This window comes from Varroa destructor, unplaced genomic scaffold, assembly GCF_002443255.2.
Source record: "Varroa destructor unplaced genomic scaffold, Vdes_3.0 BEIS01000006.1, whole genome shotgun sequence".
In the NCBI taxonomy this organism is placed as follows: domain Eukaryota; kingdom Metazoa; phylum Arthropoda; class Arachnida; order Mesostigmata; family Varroidae; genus Varroa; species Varroa destructor.
The window spans coordinates 30,238,408-30,262,310 of NW_019211459.1; the positions used below are offsets into that span (position 1 = coordinate 30,238,408).

At 38.2% G+C, this 23,903-nt stretch overlaps 1 protein-coding gene across 3 annotated transcripts in view; it reads left to right on the forward strand.

Moving 5' to 3' along the window:
- LOC111252356 (uncharacterized) overlaps positions 1-13,092 on the forward strand; it is a 28,713-nt gene extending 15,621 nt beyond the window's left edge. For 2 of the 3 annotated variants that reach the window (XM_022810084.2, XM_086992025.1), the window contains exons 4-7: positions 4,864-5,053; positions 9,027-9,330; positions 11,814-12,016; positions 12,929-13,092. In XM_022810084.2, coding sequence (XP_022665819.1) covers positions 4,864-5,053; positions 9,027-9,330; positions 11,814-12,016; positions 12,929-13,048 — 817 coding nt within the window. In that variant the 3' untranslated portion in view covers positions 13,049-13,092. The remainder of the gene's footprint in view (positions 1-4,863; positions 5,054-9,026; positions 9,331-11,813; positions 12,017-12,928) is intronic. The other variant, XM_022810085.2, reaches the window with a different exon arrangement.
- The last annotated feature ends 10,811 nt before the right edge of the window (positions 13,093-23,903 follow it).

Consider the following 23,903-nt stretch of genomic DNA (forward strand, 5'->3'; position numbering starts at 1 on the left):
TATATATACCGTATACTATAATTGTGCATGTATATATATATATATACATATATATATATGCACAATTATAGTATACGGTAGACTTTATATTTCAACAAATTAGAACTTTAAATATTACTAGTTATGTATGAAACATTCCTTGCACGAATTAGCTGATAAGCCAGGGTAGCATTTTGTTCCTTATTTACAGCCATTGACCAATTAAATAGGTCCATTTAAAAATTTCACAGATTGTCGAGTGCAAGCTGTCTCTCATTGCTTTCCAATGTGCTACATGTGACGCCACAGTAACTAGAGAGATATTTTTAAGAAACTGTCGCAGGAAAGTCACGAAGTCGAGTATTTGGCCCTTAAGCATAGCCGCTTGGAAATGCAACTCCATTTAGGATTACTCTGATACATTTTCGTACTATCTTTGTAACGGTCGAATCACGGGTCCACACTTTGAGCACTGTATTCTTAGGTCTGTGATCTTCTGCCGGCCCTAACTTGCCTTTATAAAATAAGTTTTCAATCGGATTCAAATCGAGTGAATTTTCGGGTCATAACATAGCCTTAACACTATCAGCGATGAACACTTCAGAGACTAAATAATATGGTGATATTTCACCCATGAATACATACTTACTATTTGGGAACCACTCTCGCATCCTGGATAGCATTTCCGCTTGAATTACTTCGCTGTCTTGTCGTTTTCCGATATTTTCGTTGATTCCTGCACCGTAGATGGAATTCATGGCCTACGCAATTAATAAATTTGCTCGAGCGTTTGATTTGTGTGCGTATACAAGATCGTGGAATCTTTCCAGGGATCCCTGTAAACGTGGTACTTTTGTGTATGCATTACGTCCCATAATTTCAAAATGCAATTCATCTTTATAAAAAGACCTCTTTCCAGTCTTCAACTGTCCCACTTTGGACTTATTTAGCACGAATTTGAAACGTAGATACAAATATGGAAAGTATGTTAGAAATATTTTGCTGGTTTACAACAACTAAAATCGCTTATTTCGATCTGACGTCGAAAAGTCTTTATGGATACAGCGACTCCGTGCTTTGCCACCCTCTGACGCAGTTAAAAAAAACCGTATTAGTTTTGCTGTAACGTAATTAGAATTATTCTGTCCCGTCGCTGCATTTCTATTTTTGTTTCGTATTCTTCTAAATGACAAACGCAACTTATCTTTTACGTTCGAGGCAATATCGTATTCCGACCACCTAGGAATTTTCTCGCAGTCGCCTTTTTGTTTGAGTCTGAATGTTCCGTTAAATCTTCTCGTATTTTACTTTTCAAGTTCATGTATAGTCACAGAGGCACGAAAATCATTAACACTCATTTTTAACTAATCTAAGGGCGCAATAATGTCATCGTCGCCGAATAGGTGAAAGTAAACGATAATTTCTGCACTACATTTCAAATCATCTATGTGTCTCTGAACAGAGGAAGACAAAAAATCGGGTTCATAAGCTCTGCGTAATAGCTCGAATTGTCGTGCATATTGTAGTGAGCTGACATTGCACCACACGTCGTAGTAAATGTCTTCCCTTGCACAGTAATTCAAAAAACAGCATGCGGGTGCGGAGAAGTACACGATAATGGGTAAAATTTCTAAGTGCTCTTATATGATTTGCGGTTTATGCTTCAATATGATATAACAAACATTCACAGTGCAATACACCGAAAAAACCACATGTATCACACACATTTAGAAACCTAAAGGCGCATCCAAAATCGAATTATGTATTATATTTATTTCAATTATTCGAATCATTACTACATGCACACAAACACTGTTGAGGTACTCTTTTCCAACGTTTTTAAGGAAGATTAAAATTAACGAAGAATAGAGTATTATATATCTATAGGTTCGTTAGTAGATGCCCATCACTTCTTTACGCATTACTGGGCTCAACTGTAACTCGGAAAGCCTGCCGATTTGAAACTTTTTTAAGCCTTGGGCATTTCATTATGCTGGCCGTGCATCAAACCGTTTAGCTTACTCCAGCATATTGATGGTGTGCAAGCTCACGTGGTGTATCACCTTATGCACAACCATCTTTTAATAATAAATGTGATCTAAATCGGATACCGATTATTGCATGAAAGTGATCCTTGATAGTTAAGTCAAAGAGAAGAACGCCTACGCACATTCAGATAAGATGACTTGCAATCGCTATTGACGATGGTCAACGTCGGAATTACGCTTTAGCAGAAGTTTCCTCAAGAAGCCTTGATCATCAGGTGAGGGGTCCACCTGGGTCCAAATTGCTTCTTGCACGCTTGCGAGTCTATATATAATAAAAAAAATGAGAACTCCCTGTTGCATAATACTCTTTTTCAAAGAATGTTATGGTACATATCTATTATTGTTGGGATGGGGTAAATTATCACGTTTATACCAGTATAAGGTAATATCGGGAAACAAGACGTGCATATCGAAAAAGTGACGAATTAATCAAGGATGAGGTAAGACGTCGAAAAAAATAGACTTGGCAGCGTATAAGGCAGCAATGTTGGGGCGGTGACAAGGAGGACGCTTACCTACCGATTATTTAGAAGCTTATGCAACGTCTCTATTTAAATACGTGTTTACAAAATAAAGAATAAAAATTATTTGCATGGAAGGTTATTTTTGAAACAGTTAAACTTTGGTTTATTTTCTATAATATCGCAGAGCTTCCTGAATGCCCTGTGTGTGCATATATCCAGTAATGGCCAGGAAATCTTACGGTCCTGACTTGCAGGACTTCTGTACAATCGACAAAACCTCATACCAAACTATTCAATCGTAGGTATTGATTCTTCTTAATTATACTCTCTGCATTTCGCCGCGCTACATAAAATGAAGAATTTGTCAAGTCAGTGCCAGGAATTAATACTTGATATCAATACTTCTTCATAGGTATTTCTTAATGTAACTTTAGGCCCTCTTTGCGATTTTTATTTTATTATTTCTAAAATCTTTCTACGAAGGTATTACGTACATCTGTTTTAAAAGTGATTTATTCAAAGACTTCGGTAAGCCGGTGTTTAATGCACGATATTTGCGGAGTATTTGATTAGCAATTTACGTACAAGGTATTTTTTTGAACGACATTCAAGTACGCCTTGTGACCATAACAAAAGAAAACGGACTTGTATGTCGAAAGGGAATCCTTAGCTATTTTTCTTAATTTTCAGTAAGGCTTTTGTTTTGCTAACTTCCTGCTCAGTTCAAGTCGTGAAACGTCGCTGGAACCAGGGTATACTTGGTGTCCTTCCTTTTACCACTTTCAAATTCCTGGTATCAAAAGAGCCGACTCATCACAGGTTGTATTTGATAACTTAGTTTACCATTTTTTTTCCTGGCAACATAAAGTTTGAAACAGATCTTTTTTGATGCTCGATTTAAAAAAAAACCAACTAAAAATTAAGCCAGTGAAAACCTAATGGTGGTTTATTATTGAGGAGCCTTATCCAAATAGCCTTTAATATCACTTAATATGAAGGACACATTTGGGAATTTCTGACAAATATTTCAGAATATACAGTGCACTATAACACTACTTTTTTTGATAGTTTTTATACCACGCAGAACTCTTGTAGCTCCTTTAAGCAACAAGTACCTCAGTTGTCACTAGAATTGGTTTGAAAACACGTTGCAAATAATTGCCGTTTGGAACATTGTCGCTCAGTGGAGTTGCGCATCTTTTTTTTAGCAGTATGTCTCTCTCATATCTACAGTAGTCTACAACAAATAGCATGAGGACTTACTTCTTGACAATCGGTATTCCATATCATTGTGCCACTGGTGTTGGCGAATGACCATGTGATATCGTTAATTCCCCCACCTTTTAATACCTAAAAACCATCAGGGTCTATCGACCTATAGATCTGCTCAGCCCGTGGGGTATCAAATTATTACTATCATATTATATTGTACTACATTATACCAAAATGTATTAGACGCGTAGAAGTCCCGTCTCCTTCGATTGCCTTTAGCACCTTATTGTGCATTATTTTCATGCGAGTTGCAGCTTTGACACTGTCTTTGCCCCTAATGAAAATGCAATGGCCTAAAAGCAATGGCCCAGGTAGAACATAGTAACCTGTGTAAGGACAGTCTGGAAAGGACTCGATTTGCTTCAGATGCGCTAATAAGAAGATTGCAACGTAGATTTTTCTAGCAAATGTCCCCACGTGCGAATGACATTTCATAGGTCCATAATGATAATATATGTATATTCAGTATTGCCTTATAACAAAATTAGTGTACTAGTTGACAATGATTAATTATTTGACATTCTAGCAAAACGAGAATGTATGACCTATGTGCTCGATTGTTGTTATCGCAGCAATTGTTACTAATTAACCTTTATGGTAAATGTTGAAATATATTTGACATATATTTGATTTAGAAGTCCTGCAACGACTGCAACTTTGTAAAGCTTCACTTCTATAATATTACAGCGTCTATTGTTATCAAAGGTGATCACATTTACTTCTAACTTGATTGGTACATGTTTAATTCCCCTTATACTACCATAGTACTTTAGTCTTCAATAGATCGAACCGCTAAGTTACCTGAAAAGAATAGATATTTTTGACTCTTACCACTTGTATTCGTGCACGAGATTAATATAGAAAAAAAAACAGCTCTTCGTTACCGGCAGTTGACAAAGGATAGGCGGATATAGACGGTTAGAAATGTAAACATACATTCATATAACTTGAACACGTATAACATGAAACGAAACTCTCTTGCACAGCAAAATGAAAAGCGCGCTTGTTACAGATTAATTCATAGATTTACAAAAAAAAAAATCATTACTTATATTAAATTCTGTTCTTCTGGGTGTTTTTGTGATATGATTGTATATTAGAGAGGCTGAAGCCGAAGAACTGGCTGCACAGTTAGCCTTATTGCTCGACGAGGAGCGCCAAGAAGAAGATGCTATGAGGCTCGATGAACAACTGGCAAGAAAGCTTGCTCAAGAAGATGATGAAGCTATCGCGCGAGAGCAACAGGATCGAGAATTAGCTCGCATGCTGCAGGCTAGGGAACGCGTAAAGGTTCGTAAAAAATAACTGAATTGATTACTATATTGTTCAGAAAATAATAGAAGTTTTTGTACCTTGCAAAATACGAAGCGTTTCGTTCGACTTCTATGCGTGTGCTCGAACATATTATTGCTGTGCGTAGTGTAGCATGTGGTAAAGAAGCATCACTTTGCTTTGTCCTTGAGGCCTTTCTTGTTGAATGGTCTCGTCTGTTCGATGCAAAAAGGATATCTTTTTTTTCAACAATTCTAAATATATAAGACTTTTTCACTGACACCGAATGCAAACGATGATCTTTTTTGGATAAGAATTTGATCTCATTCTGGATTCAGGCGTAATGATCCTACGTAGAAATTTGCCATTATGGGTGCATATTGCTTAATGCCGGGCGAAATTGAGAGGCGAAGAAACGCTGTGTTTCTTTCTGCCCTTTACTCATCCTGGGGAGCAGTTACAGTTGCACTTCTTATTTCACTGAAAAAGATGGTTAAGGATTGTCATATAACTGTAATTCATCTTCACGGCAGATTTATAAGATGCCTTCAGGCGGTTCTTATCAGATGACCTACCGGGGCGGCGTGCAGTTTCTGGTTTCAAGGCGCCATTGCTGCTTAAAACGCGTTATCCATTATTACTAAATATTATTCAAATACCTAGCGGCGACATGGATGGAACGTTTGATGATGAAATTTAGAATGCTGATGCGGTCGTAAAAGGGTTCTCAGGTCAACCCAGAGACAGTAAGCTATTTGATTCATGTCCAAAAATCTGACAGACAACACCACGGTCAACTGCAACAGAGAACTATTTCCTTGTGGACAAGAAAATGGGCACATAGCAACGATAAGTTATTCTGAAATGCCAGCGTTGCTAAAAATTTTTATCTTTCTAACTGAAAATAATTAAAAATTAATATCCAAGAAAAAAGGAATTGAAAAGAATGAGGTATTTTTAAAGTAAATGGTAGCTTGCTTCGCTACCGTGCTTTTTTTTGTATACTTGTTCAAAAAACCCATAGAAGTTCAGCAGGACTTGTTCCGATTAGGCTTCTAATAGGAGCAATTTCTTGATGCTATGCCTAAGAGAGATTATTCTGCAAACTTGTCCATGTAAAAAACCAGCTAGAAGTCTAAAACAAAATAAGACAAGAGGTAATTAAATCTGAAATGCCTTTAACAACGAGTCCGTTTTTTACTACAATCGTGAATGCGATAAACTTGCATTCATGACTGCTGTAGAAATTGAAATGACATGTATTTCCGGTATCCGGTTGAACGATAGCATATCACCTGCTGAATCATCGTGTAAAAGTAAATTTTAGGCATATAGCGTAAAATTTAAAACAAAAAAAAAACTGAGCTCGCTACTTATCTAGAAGCTTTTGCGCAAGTTAATCGCAAAGTTTCGCTCCAGCTCTAGGGCATTGGACTTGCTCTAAGGCAATGGACTTGTTCTCATCAACCTAGACACTGAGTTCAACAATGCTGACCCACTTAAAGAAGAGATATTTAGTAAATGGGACTACACCAGTTTGTTAACAACTGGACAAAAAGCCATAGTGTCCTTAACGTTTTCGTATATGATGACTCAATGAACGGTGTGACAGTCTGTCAAGCTCCGGTCATGTTCACTGCTTCACACAGCTTCGAACCCCAAGATATGTCACTGGTATTCCTACGTTAGAGGAGAAGCGATTACAACGGTATAATCAATAACCTGACCACACATCTGGATCGCTGTTTCTTCACTTACTGTGACGTGAACACGATGTACGGATATGTCATTTAGCATGCCAACACTTATCTATACGAACCCTTCATCTCAACGAAAACTTACAATAGTGAGGAAAAGAAAAAAAACTCATATTAAATATATTATCGATCAGCTTATAAAGCCTAGACTTTTCTGGAACAATTGCAAATTATGGTAGCCAATAAGAGAACCGTCAAGGAAAGCTGCATCGTCCAGGGGTACGCTTCGTTTGTAATGCACAAGTGCGTGCAGCGACGCCTAAAAGCTGGTCTTAGCTCTAACGACGACGGCTAACAGAAAAGAATACCTCATCAGTCAATATCGAATACTATGCAAAGAGTCGTTCTATAGAAAGACATTCTACTTTTGGTTCTAATAAATGCGACAGTGCCGTCCGTCAATTCCTACATCTGATCTCTCGAAATTCACTTGAGGGAAACCCAATTCCGAACCCATTTTGGACTGGATCATCAGCTCGATTCATATACGTGGTGATGTGACACAGGTATTAGAAATAAGGAAAGACTGGGCTCTCGTGGCAAATGACGGGAAAATTCGTAATTGTATATATTTCGGTCTTATATGTATACTAGAAGGGGTTATTCACGCAATTTTTTCAAAATTTTTTAGTTCCGCAGTGGCTTGGTGGGTAATTTGGTGATAAAAATTCAAACTAATAAAAACAATTTTTTGGCCTTCTTATGAAGTACTGAGCCCATGTGTCTGATTTTATACTTTCTGCCATTCAAAAGGCTAACTTAGTGATGTGAGCAGTTCTTCTTGAATTTGTAAACTATATACTCAACCGTACAAATATACCCTCTTTGTTCTAATATACGCTTCAACAGCATGGAGTACTGGCTTCAAAAGATATAAGGCTATGATCTTAAAATAATAAAGTACAACGAGTTGCCTGATGTAGTATCGGAACACATGACGTCAATCAAGATGACTTATTTTAGTTGATGATTTGAAAATGCTTAAAGAATTATGCTCTGGTGGCGATAGAGCAGAGCGCGTTTTTCTTAAAATTTGAACAAATATCCGGAGCAGTGAAAACATTCAAGCAAAAGCCACACAGGGCGTTCACTGGTTAACAACCCATTTATTCAGCGTACGAGCCCCACCATTCGTTATCAATATGTTTGCGCTATATTGTTATAAGACGAAGTGTGCCATCATTAATATTATGATTAGTACACTAAGCAAGCCACACCATCCGTGACACTTTCTGACTTCGGCGAAGGCAAAATGCAGTAGGAGTCGAAGGCGCGATGTTCGAGACGAAAATCCGTTCATGACACAAAAAAATGTTAGACAGTAACGTAAAATAGTGCTATTAAGAAATAAACAAACAACAGGAAAAGGGTATAACGAACATGTGAAAGATCGCCATTATTTTCTGAACAATCAGAGGGGCTCTTTATAAAGACAAGTATCCTAACTACGTTGTATAACCTTCGAAACTCTATGTATTCTATGTATATATTTTTGATAATTTTGACAAAGACTTCCTAACTAAATATTATTTGCACTTATGTTTTTACCATATATATTTATGTTGCTTCGCCTCAACGTGCAATAATGTCTTATTTATTCTGAACAAATAACGGAAACTTCTCGCGCAAAATATAGAAGTTCGAATGAACGATACTTCTGCCATCCTTGTAGTACCTTTGTCCAGTTAGGAAAGCAGCACTTCGAAGATGGAAACAGACGCTGTATTAGTACAACAAATATATGAATGTACTCGTCAGATATAGAATGCGTTGTAATATTGTACAAGTGTCATATTTAGTTTTGTAGGATTACTTTTGTCCTTACTATAAACCACTTTTTTTTTTTACTAACTATTGAATTACATCCTACCTTACTTTACATCTATCTTTCCCTTCTTTATATTTAATTTTACTTCACTAATTTTGCACATACTCTAGTCCGTCACACAAGTCTCTTACTGATTTCTGCTAAAACTTCGCATGTGGTACTGGGTTGTGTGCATTGTATCGACATCGACTTTATGGCATAGCTGAATGGTGGAGGCGCAGTAGGCATATGATCGGTTACAAAGAAGTACATAGAAAAAGTAAAATATGTTATATGAGTACTGTCAACAGTGATTCGTACGTTGTTTACTTTGTCACTGCAACTTTCGGATTTACGTGATCCTAATGTGTATGCTCATAGAAGAATAGAAGAAGTATCGAGTGATAGCGTAAAGGTTTATTTGCAGGCGAAAAAACTTCGGGAGGCGCGCCGACGAAAGGAAGAGGGTCTAAGCATGGCTTTTCATACTGTTTTAGATGCAGAGAAACATTCTAGTGAGCAGCCCGAAGAAGTCCTTTACGCAAACTTAGCTACACCACTTAAAACACAGGAACGTTCACATGGTCGAAACCAGGAGTACGCGTCTGTGTCGCAGCAGCCCCGGACCCAACAAGCAGCGGCCCTATCTGATGCGGTGCATCAATCATCAATTTATCTTCTCCGAAATTGCGATGTCATTAATTCAACTGAAAGTACTACACCGACTCATTGTACGTAGCAAATAAAAGCCCGGAGCGCACATTCTTTAAAAATTCTAGTTGTAAAAAATTTAAAGTTTCGCTAACTCTGCTAATGAATGATTGGCCTAAGCGATTACATATTTGCAGTGTATTGTACAGATATTACAATTTCAACACATATTTTCAAAGTGAATGAAACTTTTTTTTTATATACATTTGAGATACAACAGCCACAATTGAAGCTAGTTAGGGTGGTCAGTAGGCTTCTCAATCGGTAAGGATAGACAAAATTGCAAAGCACCCGTTCATAGCTAAATCAACGAGTTGCTTTTACGCTGAAAACGAGCTACGTCCGGAAAGACTATAAATGACTGTTATTGCACATCACTACAGAAAATGAGCTAAAGTTCCATGAAGTAATTTGCCTAAAACGACTATTGCTTCCTTCAGAGCACACGGTGTAACTATGATTAGCTACTTTAGTAAGTGATTACCTCTAGCGCGACTGAGTACTTGCCATCAGACGCACGGCTAATTTTAACGATATGTTCATTGAAATGCACGCACTTGGCACTAACCGCACTACACGCTATTTTGCTCAGAGGGTGGTAATAATAGGGTTTGCTTAGCGGCTGTTTGCGCTGTACGTAGCGTTCTCTCGCCGCTTTTCACTACTACTGGACATAGCCTCTTGAGTGTCAGTCTTAGGAGGACATACGGAAAATCGAGGTAGGTTATTACATTCATGAAAAAGCTTGATTTAGATTAATTATATTCAGCGTCGTAAAAGTTGTCACGATCACCTAGTGTTGGTGTAGCGTTTTTAGCAAAAAGAGCAAAGATTCTCAAATGTCATGATTTTGCAGGAGAACGATTCCAAACATTGAGCGAACGGAATTAACTTCGAAATGGCTTCAAAATACAAATAATATTTTCTGAAAAAGTTATCACAATGGCCTAACTTAAGTTTCACTGCAAGCTTTAGATCGACGAAGCTCTACTGAAACAAGAGTGACAAAAAATTGTGGGTATTGCATGAAAAGGACTTGCGATAATACTAATTATTATGAAAGCGTACAGAAAAAAATAACTAAACAAAAAAAAAACTGATACTTCGACACAGGCCCTGAATAAGTCTCTTAATCTAAGGGATGACTATTTGCATGCCACTCTGGCACTCTCACAATGATAGAAGTATGCTCATTCTCATTGATGCTACCATTACATAGATAAAACGTTTTGTCCTGTCGCAAGTCCGCCTATCGGTGTCCTCATCAACTACTTCTTCCGAACTATTATAATATCTATAGTACAATAACTATTATTCATTAATACATTCTTTTTATAACGCTGCCTTTATAAACAAATTATCGCAACACTTTTATTGTGACAATTGCTATTTATATATATTAGCACCTACAGCACTAAACCTAGCCTATAAAATTATACTTGCCACTAACATATATGATATTAGAGAACTATCTATCAAGTATAACTGCCATAATAAGCTGGTTGCAGCTAGGCAAAACAATGTACTAATTCGTTGTGACTCATGCTTCTTCCATGTGGCCGATGTCAAATTCGGAACCGTCTATTGAGGTTGAAGATAAGTTTACACATGCAACCAAAGTAAAGTTTCTTCGGGATTAACAACAGTTTGTTTTTCAGATAAAGTGATATATCTATTCTGGTAACAGTTTAGTTGTAATGAAATGACTGGAGAGTCAGGACAAAAATTGACTTCTTGCCAAATTGTTTAGCATTACTTTTTGGTAACTAGCCCAGTTGCTGGAATATTCCAATAGAAGAACGAGATCACTGCAGCAGGACCCATATGACCGAGCTGTAGGTTAGCTTTTAATAGAATCAATCGTCGAAGGAAAGTGATAAGATTATTGCAAAAAGGTTACGGGAAAAGACTGAAATATTGAAAAAAAATTATCCCAATAACTACCACAGCATAACTGAATTAGTATAACAGGGCTTCACTAATATTACAACTAGTAAAGGTGTAAGCCTGGGGTCGGAATATTGTTTGTGATGGCACAGATTTACAGCACAAATCAGATTCGACAATATTGATACACCGTACTTATATACAGAGCTGCTAAGCAGCTGCAAAACAACCACCATGAGTGTCGAAACATATCAATAGAAGGGTAGAATGAAATAACTATAAACAGGACCACTATTAACGCGCATTCGGGCTAAGGTTTACAATATTTACCTAGGTGCGACTTCCACAGATCGCATTAGTTATACAAGGACAGTCATTTATAAGGGATTATTTCGGTCAGCGGTTGATTTCAGGTGGCATGACACTGAATAACTTTACTCAATCTTGTTTTACGGAAGCATTAAAAAACTGGGGATTTTCAAGGTGTTAATTATCTATCAACTGCAAAGCGAGCGCAGGACGAAGCCTGCGAGTTAGTTAAGTATCCCATTTATTCTACATTTTACAGCGATATCTGGATTCTCTAGTACGGGTTCCTTAATATCCAATCTTCCAGACACTGTGGCTTGCGCGCCAATGCGACGTCTCGTTACTGATCAACCTTCATACCGTTATAACCGAAGCGATGAAAAACATATTGAAGAACATACGACTGCTCAACATTACAAAGTTGGAAGTCAGAGCGCTCCATCTCTTAGAAGAGATACTCATATGGCTGTGGATGACGGCGGTCCAAGTCCTCCATATATGCCAATGCAGGTAAATTAGCTTCACAAGAATTTTATCCTCAATAAATAAAGTTAAGTTACAACACGGGTTAGTCGGCAAAAACATAAGATAATCAAATCACTCTGAACTTTGGAAGTCTCCGGTAAATATCGAAGATCTTTAGCGAAGTCACATATAAAAGACATGGCACATAGGAAGATAGCAGCAATGATGTACCCGTTTGCCCGTCATCATTAAAACGTTAATTCTAAGAAGAGCGTTGCCAGTTTCCTGCCAGTTTAAACAAAACCTAAGTTTATCAAAATCGGCACTGGAATTGCTAACGCTATATAGGGCAAAAATTATTAATATATTACCAGCACACAATACGCTAGAATTAAATAGTAATATTTATTTGGTAAATTTTTTTCGGGCTGTTAGGCTCAATTAAGGAAGAAGAAAACTGAAGACCCAAATTCTAATTGTCAATATCGTAGTTATCGGTCAAGCTTATACTATCACTACATCATGCATGGCGGATTTCATGCTGCTTTTAAACGGGCAGTATGGTTTTTGTGGAAGGTGTGACGGTTCGTGCTACGCTACCAATTGGCGTTCATATACAACTTTTGACAAAATGTTTTTTTTGTACGCGTTGTCTTTATTAGTTTAAAACCAGCATTTAAAATCAAGGAAGCTCATGAGAGGGTGCTTCACGAGGCTCTGGTAATACAGAGATTTTGCCATTATAGCCTGAAATTGCTAATTTATCTTGGGCGTCGACTTCTAGCAATATAAGTGGCTTAGAATTCGGGCTAGTCATGTGAATTTCATTGCTAAATTTTGTTTTAGTACAAAATCTTCTGAAAATCTCGAAGTGAATGTAATACACTTACCTGAGTATACATTTTCTGAGTTTTGATTGGCTCATTTGATTGTTGACATAAAATATGATTTTTCCAGGGCATTCCAGAACGTGCAGTTCCCGAATGTAGTTTACGGATGTCAAGACCAACACATTCGACCATAAACTGCACAAATGAAACAGCGTCGAAGAAGGGCATCTCCTGCAAAACTCAGTAGTTTAATGCTGTATTTAAAATATAAAACTACCATCGAACACACTACTTTTGGCGTTCTTTTTCGTTCAGGTAACTATACCCCCTCGTAAATTACAGATGTATTTTTTTGTGAATGGGGCACGTTATCATACATAACGCTGCACATTTCTAAGCCAACAGGACTTTTTTGGTTATGTTCTTTTTTCAAAAATAGTGTTTTTTTTTTAATTCTTTTTGATGCTCTTTACGAGATGTATCATCCGATAATAATGTTTGAGATGAAATTTGCACCTGATTGACTCTTGCTTTGGGAATCAGTCTTTAATGTCATATATAAAGTAATTGATATCAGATGATTGCAATAAGATTGTGCCACTCTAAGCAGACGTAGCTTTCAAAGCACGATCCGCTAGAACACTAATCTTGAAAGTCTAATTGTCTAAAAATACAAGCGCTAATTTAACTAAATCGGTAGCCATCTATTTTTATTTAGTTACCCCTATTGGAATTCTAGAGTTTGTTCAATCTAACAACTTTGACCCTTCACTTGCCCAATAAGAATACAATATTATATATATATATATCTTTTTTTTTTTTTAATTGCAGTTTACAGCTTCCAAGCGCTTTATAAATGACTGTATTGTTCAAAGTTTTCTTCTTAACTTCGACCCGAGCTGCTGTAAAAACTTTGCTTGGTTAGAAGCTTGAGAGATCCTAAGCCCTAGGCCTGTTTGCGGATGGATACAAATATTGACCTTGACTAAACACGGTCATGGTTACAAAAACAAAAAAATATCAAAAATATGTATATTGTGTTCTATACTGTTAGAACAAAAAACCCTTGGTTTAGATTTGTAATCATGTGCCTTACCACATATCAATGGAACATTCGGTTCGAACCGAACCGGATGCATCTTTGAACAGAATGAAAATTAATTTTAATTAAATGAATTTAATAATGCTAATTATCGCGATCAACATTTCACTGATTGATTCACGATAAATTGCTTTGGAGAAAATTGTGTGGAAGTGACACGTACCTGGTGCTTAATCTACAAGGACAATGAAGTCCAAGCAATGTGGCACTGTATTCTAATGCACATCAATTGAATACTATGTCTGTAAGACGGTGCCGAAATTTACCTTTTTTAAGTAAAGGGAGAATGCTTTTTCTTTTTTTTCTTAAGGGAGAAGAAACAGTTTCGTCTCAAAGTTACCATTCTCTGTGTTGGGCCAAAATAGATTTATTACTAGAAACTGCTTCCATACCAAGTTGTTCAGTTTATTCGTGATAATAACTTACCGTGACTAAACTCAGGGTTCGCTTACCCCCTCCCCCCCAAGGACCGGTAAATTTTAAAATCATTTCAGATCCAATAAGAAGAAGTTGTCAAACTGTAATTATACTTGTCTTCCCTCCTGCATCGTTTGGTATTCTTCATTAAATCTTCGCTTTCTGTTTTTTTCAAGCTTTGATAAAAACAGGAAGTTGCCTATTAAGCTGTTTCTTTGCCTTCTCCCAAGGAAGGTCGTCCCAGCAGTTTATGGATCTTTTGTTTTCGTCATGTTAGCGACAACTTTTTTGTTTTTCATTGAAGTAGATTGTCGTGGGCTGTTTCGAACCCTGTACTTTGGAGTGTGCTAGAACCAAAAACTGTATGTTCAGGGTTGTCTGTTAGATCCGAGTCGCACAAAATGTGTGTGGTGGCGTGTGCTTTTCCATTGTTTTTCATATACGTCTGGAACTGCCGAACATGATAAGTACCTGAGTTACCCCACATGATAGCTTGTCATATGGCCCATGATATCACTTGCTTATGTCAGGTATCAGATTTAGAGTCTAGTATTCTGGGCTGCCGGATAAGACCAACTGTTGCTTTCATTTTTCTAGCTTAGCCTTTTTTGCTGTCGCCAGATCTGTCCCCGTCGAAGTAGTAGCTCTCTCTCTAACCTGTTAGAAGGTCCCATAAATTAATCTCAGCTAAAATGAGGACATCATTTGTCACCAGTGTCCTCTAGGCCCTAGTCACTTTGGTGACGACCGCTCTCTGTGCTGATAAGAGCGTCTTTCTGTTTTATCCATAACTCTCACCATGCCTGTCCAAATGGCAGAGGTGTAGCGTGTGACCGACTTTGCCACTGCTGCTAGCAGACGTCTAGTTTTGTTTAGAACCCTATTAACGCTAGGTATGAGCCGTGCCAAATTTGTAACGTACCTAAATGTTTTCGCAGCTGCATATTTGACATTTACCAGGCTCGCCAGCCGCGTATCTAGAATCATGGACAGATGTTTGTCTGTGCGAGTTATTTTAATAAGTGTTTTCCCAAGCCCGAGATCGAGTTTTTTTCTTTCGGTTCTCATACTCGTCAACTAAATGGCTTCGCTCTTTTAGCGCCATTTTTAAATGGTGTTTTCCCATTCAGGTCTCTGCCATATTCAGAGCGTCGCCCAGGAAATCCGGTGAAGCTCTTTTGTTTTTTTTTATCTCTTTTCAACTCAGGCAATGATGACGTTTTCTATTATCTTTACCACCATATTCAGCAGGAAAATTAATCGCCGAGCCTATGGGCTAGTTTTATTTCCCGGCTCCGGAATCAGCACTAAATCTGCTTTTTCACACATCTTCGGAAACCGTCCTGCTTGAAGAGGTTTATTTGCCAGTTTTTTGAAAACTTTTGACTATCTTTGGATTAGCAGCTTTATGACTTCGAAATGGACTTCCAAAACTGGTGTGTTGCTTACTGCTAGATGCAGCTTTGCCTGTTTAATGCACTTTGCTGCAAGCTCCGAAATATCCTCGTTAACAACGGGACCATTGCAGGACCGCCTCTCGTAGCTTTCTTATGGCAATTTATTATGTTGGACCAAAGTTTTCCTTTGCTACCTCTTTTATCGATTCTTTCCATTTGGCCGCCTTACTTCGTTTAATGAGCGAGTTAGAGTTCTTCTTCTTAAATCCAGGCTCTTATTATTGCTTTCTCGTCCATAGTAAAATTTTCCTTTCTCGTCAAGCTGCGCGTTACTATACTGGCTTTGCAGTCTAATATACTCTATCCTTTCTGCTGCTGTATCTTTGTTCTACCAGTAGGTTGATATAAGTGTTGTAATTATTATGTTTTCATCGCATTATGACGAAAATAGGCATATGCCTGAATTCGCACAATCTCAATGGCAACATGGCGTACTAATACTCTTTTGTTAGACCAAATAAAATTATAGTATTGCCCGTTTCTTCCAAGCACTAATAACGTATGTGGCTGCGAATATTAAAGACGTGTTATGGTCTAGGTTCGAATCCGGGCGTAGATACACTTCTTTTCACGCCACGAGCCAGCCGTCTGAATGGAACGCCTAACGGCTATACCCGACCTATAACTCGAAACTTAGAGGCACTGATAACTGCAGATTAGACAATAGTATGTTGTCAAACTTAGATTAAAGAGGTTTCAAAAAAGTATATATACAACCGAAGTCTGCTTCAAAAAAACAACAGCAGTGGTAACAAAGATTGAAACAGCCCAACCTTAAGCAGAAAATGCTTTATCAGTTCAGGGATGTAGTGTTATATATAATTTGACAGGCATCCATCATTTTAGTTTTCCATTTCATATGCGCTTTTATCGTGCACCTATTCAAATCAATATACGATGTTCAGTTGGCTTGAAGAAGAGGATCAAAAAGAAACTTTTACTGATATGATAAAATAATGGATACGGAGACATAACACCTATCGTGACCACAATTCGCTATCAATATTACAGCTATTGCGAGCAGTACTCGGTTAGTTATCTTTAATGATTTAAGGGGCTTCTTCTTTTTCAGTAAATCTTTGCCTGGGTTCTTGTTAAATCAGATTGTGTTCTGTCTTATTTTTGTGCATTTTATCGCATTAGTTATTTGGAGTAGGTCTTTCGCTCTTATTAACATCAAGTGGTATTGCCTTTTGCTTGCTATGTTGCAACTTGCGGTTTCGTGGCTGGTTTTGAAATTATATTGGCCTTCTTGTCGTTTGATTTACTATATTTTCAAATTGTTTTCAAATAGCTCACATAGTAGAGGCGTATATCCTGATGGTAAAGTTATTTGGAGCGTATTGCGGCTAATGTAGCCTGCTTTTTGATATATATGCTTGCTCTGTAACCTGTTTTCGACAGAACTGTCGGGCCCATCAGGTTCGTTGAGTAATGGAAACCCGCTTGTAGTTCCAATTCGCGTCTATTTACGATCAAAATACAATTACCAGGCTTAAGGTCCACACAACCGCGTTCTCATTTATCGTAGTTAGTCATCCCGTATTTATCAAGAGACTATATCCGTTTCGAGAGCGCCGTAGCCCTAGTAAAAGCGTCCTCTGACTATTCCTAGGGAAATATAGACACTTCCCTATGACTAGGGAAGTGTCTATATTTCTAGCATCGAATGACGTTTGCTGTATTTATCCAGGTGTCGTAACACAAAACCAGTTAGGAAGCTCATGTCTGACTTGAAGACGGGAGATACATAGAGGAGACTACCTGCCAATTGTCTGCATAGTATATTTGACCTGATCTCTCCTGGCTCGTTTCCTTCCAACAACTTTTCGCCGCCTGCGAGTGCTGTCGCTAATTTACAATATGACATTACAAAATTATCCAGTATTTCTGAGATATATTTGTCTCGCGATATGGTGATATTGTGATTGTTGTTGATTTTTATTTCTATTTTAAAATGTGATAATCATTGTTGTTCATCTTAAAAAATATTCTTAGGCTTTTCAGTAGTTGACCAGTGGTTTTAGCTTTATCGCTCGCAACCATATATCGTGTAACTAAATAGTGACATTATTCCATTTTTCTTCTGGAAATGGAACCTGTCGTCTATTTCGCTTTATTGTAATCCATGGTAGAATATGTAAACGCTCCCATGAGTTTCTTTGCAAGTCACTATTTAGATCAGTACAACCCATACGTAGCCCAGTTTTATATATAGTATACACCACTTCCATTGTTCTCTCAAATTGGGTAAGGTTGTCTCTTCGTTGATAGGATTACCGAGATATGCCAAACCCATGTCAACTTTTTTTAATTTCAAGTCTTTCCATGGCGCAAATTGTCAGGGTAGACCGTATTACTTTAAATTTGAAAATTTCCACATACACGTCGCGTCGAGAGTAATCCAACCCTGTTACTGGCTGAGTCCGCAGGCGATGCATCATGTTTGGCACGCTTTCATCCGCGTTTAGTTTTCGTTATCACAACGATTTGGCTCTTATTGTTTTCTACCCTGGTGTCAGTGCCACTAATGTTTTGCCACATTTTTTGATAAACTTTTGGATTTTGTGAAAAGTTTGGAACTTTGATCCAATGGTGTGCATCCTGCCGAAATGCGGTTCCATAATGTATATAGTCTTCAAAATTTCTTGCAGGTGGACGGGTAAATGGTCAGCATGTTTATTAACATGCTCTCACAGAGTACTATTTAGCCTTATAGGAATTTTCGAAATCTGCTAGTATAGCGCGGCTTAGTTTGGTTAAATCTGTGCTGGCCTTTGCCGCAAACCGCTTAAGCCTACCTTGCGCGGATTCCCACATTCGCACACAATCCCGCCGTTATTTCTCACCTGCGTCAGTATGCAAAGTTCTCACGGTTTTTTCTCTATGGATTTCGAACTATTTATCATAGTTTTTGAAATGACGAGCTGCTTGCGTCTTTTCTGTGTGAAAATTTACCCTATTTTATCTTGGGTATGATCAGTAATACACCCACGTGTTGCCATTTAGTGAAGGGATTTGCATTACGTAGAAATCTACATGCACGTGTCCTAACACTAATACTTTTGCTTGAGTCGGTTTGATATGATACGTGGGTTTTTCATGGCAGCGCGATCAGCGTTGTCTTTTACATACTTTGCTTTCTTGTATTTATGTATCCGAAAACTCTATGTGACAAGCTTATGGTTAAAGCGTCCACTGGTTTGCATGATTTCTTCCCCGTCTGTCCCTATCAAGCGGACGTTGAACAAGTTTCCATCGTGTTATTTTAACGATATCGCCGTTTTTTTCTGAGTATGGAGAGCCTTTGTCAGCAACGATTTGTCAGCTTTAATTTATCAGTTGGGCGAATGACGACACCTTGCAATGGATAAAAGGTGCGTTGAGTTCCTCGATCAACTCACGGTTCACTGTTTATTTCTGTAACATACCTTTGCGTGTTGCGTAAGCATGACCGAAGTCGCCTGATGGAATTACTTCGTGACCAATTAAGGCATTCGTCCTAAGAACACGAAATCAGATGTTCCAAAGAAGCTTCCAAAGACGCATCTTACCCATACAGTCTGCGAAACAACAAGCTTTTTCTGTATGTGGACTCTTGGCGGGTCTCCCCGGCATGGTGAGCATATATCATAAAAGAAATACAGCAGATGTTGGACCACAACATGACTGAACTTTTCTCTCGCCCCCTAGGCTTGCCTGTGGTCCTCGTTAAAAATTCGGTTCGACTCTATATTCGATTTTATATCGGCTACTTAAAATCGAATGTGGCGACAAAGAAACTTCCCTACTCCGCTGCCAAGCAACGACCCTATCGACGTGCGAAAAGTAGCCGAGTATTTTCTGCATTAGACCTAACAAGCTGTTATTGACAAATCCCCATGGTGCCCGAGAATAAAAAGAAACGGCATTTTGTACCTTATAGATGACTTGTATTAATTCAAACGGATGCCCTTCGGGCTGGCTAATGCTCTGGTGACATTTCAGCGGTTGACGAACCGACTTTCCCGTAAACTGCAAATGACCTTGGTTTACTCAAACAATATTATAGGGTTTTCGAAAGAAGTCGAGGAACACTTTCATCACCTTCGGCTGGTGCTTTCTGTTCTCTACATTTCGGAACGTCGGAAGACTCGCGGTCAATCGAACTGTGCGGCCCCTCTGTATGTGAGCTTTTGAAGGCGGTCTACGGCCAGTTTCTCTTTTTATAAAGGATTTATAAAGCATCACTTTCTGTGCGCCGGTCGTTTTGACCTGCAAACCCGGTTTTCGTACGGTGTCTCCGCGAATAAATTAACATGTATCTAAAGAGCTACTGCCTAGGTTCACGTCTGGATGAAGCGTCGAGAAGCGCGTCTTGCGGCATACCATGCGATATATATATATATATATACATATATCTAGTGGCCTTTAATATGAAACACGATAAATATTAATCTCACGTTTCCAAATATCGCTATTTTACACGGGTACAAAATTTCGCGACTTTTTTTTGTATTTGAGAAACGCCTGCATTTGTTAATTTCAAAACAATTCAATCAAATATCGTTGCTTGGGACTTTAGCAGACGAGTTGTAGTAAACCATGGAAAGTCAGAAAGCTATTTGTTTATGAATTCAATTTTCACCTTGGTAAAGACAGCTATACACCCTATAAAACCTGTATTCAGTAAAATTTTCACTACTTAAAACGCTGTTCGCCGTTGGTTTAGAAAATTCCAAAGATCACACCTTGAAATAAAAAGTTAATATAGTGGAAGACCCATTGAAAGATGAATAACGAAAACTTGAGAGCTGTGGTGACAGTCAGCTAGTGCCCGAATGTTAGCATTCAAGTTTGGTGCATGTAAATAAACCACACTTATTCACCTTGGTCGAATTAATACAATAGAAAGGTTGGCCAAAATTAATGCTGCATTATTTGAATAAGGCTCAAGAACAAAGATGTCGAGACGCTTGCTTCTCATTGTTTTCACGTTACAAAAATTACCCATTCTTGCACGGACTTTTTGCTTAAGGTGAAAAACGTATCCTCTACGATAATTGTGGATGGCTTCAACAAGAAGTGAATACAACTGAATCAGAATGACATCACTGTAAAGCTTATTGTAGCTTATTTAAGCGTCTGTTTAATTGTCTGGCGCAACTGTTTCACTGCACCTTCATGAGTTCTGGCTTGACAATTCCGGCTGTAATATATTATCAAAAATCGGAGCAGATAAATAAATTTCACATTAAACAGTCAAGAATAATCAATAGAGGTGAACTTGCCCGATTGATCAATTACGCTCGACCTCACATGGAAAATCATGGTGACAAAAAGCAGGCGTTACGGTTAAAAGCTCTGTGTCGTTTATCATACCCACCAGGCATTGTTTTCGAACGTTATTTTTGTTTTAAAAATTTCACTAACTTCTCAAAAGGTAAATGACTCAAATCTTACCACGATGCCATAAATTCTTTAATATAGACTTCTTCTTTCATCTTTAATTCTTTCATAGAAGATCGATGACAATATTGGTGCAGTCTTCGGTTGAAAATAACCGAAAAACTAAACAAAGCCTGTGGGAAACATTTGAAAAATTAGAGTTAGCTTTGTTATGTTTTGTACTACATATCTCGTATATTACCTTCAAAGATGACAGGGCGAATAGGCCTAATCTGTATGTTGGAGACACATGGAACAATAGCTTTAATGTATATATGCATAAGCAATAGTGTCGGAAATACCCTAAATATCCGCGTTGTCTCAGTTACGGTATCTACATATATATTTCAACATAAAGCTATCTGTACTATTAGCAGATTCTTTCGAACTATGTTAGCCTGTTAAAAGCTGCCCGGAACCTGCTATAACATAGTTGTCTAGTCAACCCCGACATTTTCGTTTCGTTCCTGAAACATTGCGATGCCTGTTTTACTTCCTTAACTGATCTTTTTCTCCACAGTTTGGATCACGTCTTACTCACGTACGCGCGCACAGACATCTTCTATAATTGATTGCCGCTTCAATGACAGACTCCTGTTCCGCCTTCTAGGCTTCAAAAGCTGTAATCTTGGCTTGCGGAAGTATCCCAACAATATTATACATATGTAGATTTGAAGGATGCAAGATAACTTATGCCTGTTAAGGCTTTTTTAGTCGCTCATCTTTTCTGCTTATTTGCTTTTTTGTTCTGTCTTCAACTAAATACGGGTCGCAAATCGTCAGAGAATGAGGACTCAAGCACAACACGTTCTGCACTTGATAGCAAGCACGCCTTTCCATAGCTTCTCCATGAACTGCTTCGGTCTTAGATCACAAATTACCAGAATGCTACCGACTCCAAAAAAGCTGCGATTTTTTTAGGGATCCGCCACCGCAAACAAAAGTGTAAGAACTTTTTTCATCACTGTCGAGGAAATGTGACACATTTCGTATTCGTATTGAGAGCTATCAAGGGTAGGCAGTGACACAAACGGTGGTGGTCTATTCTTAGGTAAAGCTAACGTGTTAGATATCCAAGTACGAGGCCGACAACTACGTTCAGATATTAACTAGCATAAGCTTAAATTCATACTATGAGAAACTTAAGGGCAATCCGTCCAATCGGACGCAGTGGAAAGTAACTCTGGCATGGTATATCCAGTCTTTATCGAGATGGAAAATTCTGTTAGAATGACTATGTCGATGTTTCAGAGCTACATCCATGTCTGTTAGCTCCATGAATGGAGCAGATTTATTATCCAAAAAACGAAGGCTCGAACAGAAAGAACATGTATATGAGGAACTACTGCGTCATAACCCACCGAACGGTCAATAGTTACATCAAACCACTCTTCGTCGAGGCAAGAATTCAACATGTCTAGAAGATCCTTCTTGTGAAACAGAAATACACCAGATGCATCATTTTCCAGCAATATTTGCTGAGGTCGTACTAAAAGTCGACATTGATATATCGAATTTTAGTTATGGTTTTAAATACGTATAAAACTGAAGGTCACGATTCTTTATAGAAACTTCACAGTGTAAGGATAATATATTGAATAAATCCCTTTTCAGTGCGAAAAATCTTGTCCTTGAACTTACTATACGTGAAAATTAATACATCTTAAATGATCAACACGTTGCTGTGTTTGTTCCAGTAAAACCACACGATAGCGTTCCAAGGACGTAAACGCTTGCCACGTCGACAACGTAACTGTAGAGTCGTTCTTATGTTAAATTAACGTTTTTTTGTTGTTTTTCATATTCAATACATATAAAATGCAGGATGTCATAGAAAAGTATGTGATTTCACTGACATCCAGGAATGGGGATATCGGCCGTAAAGAGATCAGAAGCACTGATGATGATAGGGTTTGCTAAAACAGATCGACCAACCCATCCTACCAGAGCCGTCTTTCTAACTAATCTAAATGTCCTATCAGCGACACACCCTTAGGAAAAAGAGAAAAGAAAAACCCTAAGAAAAAAAGAAACCGAGATAGGAAAAACCAGTACATCGTTATTAATAACCGTTTATGCCGAACCGAGCAAAATGTTTGTGAAATATCTAAGAACACAAAAAAGAGATCTTTATAATCCTACTTAACTTTTCTGGTGGCTGTGTGAATACAAAGTTGACTTAGTGGTTTCTTCAAGTTGGCCTGACCGCCTGGGAGTGTCCATTTGATATCGAAGTCAAGGTGACACAATTTGGAGGTGTGCTAATACCTATGATTCTAGGGACTTCCTTACCAATGTTCATGCAAGGAATTGGTCTCAAACATAAAAAACGTGTAACCTATGTTTTCCGTCCCCGATGCAACATTAGAAAGCTCGCCTAACTGTCGAGGTTTTTCATTTCCTACAAATATACCTAGTGCTGCAGTGTTTAATCACGCGGGTGGTAAATGCTATGCCTCGTATCAGTCCCGCTCCAGAGCCTACACAGGTTTTTTACTTAAAATGGAGCTGGAAAATCAAAATAGAAGCGGCAAGACCAGGAAGCGGCAGAATGTAGCACGCTAGCCCGAATGGCCAGAGTGATAGCAAACTTGCTAGTGCAAAAGACCATTGCTTTAAAGCCACTTGCCAAAAAATGCAACCGAACGCGAAACTACTTCTGCAGCTGTCTCAAACCAGCCACATGCATGTGATTGTTT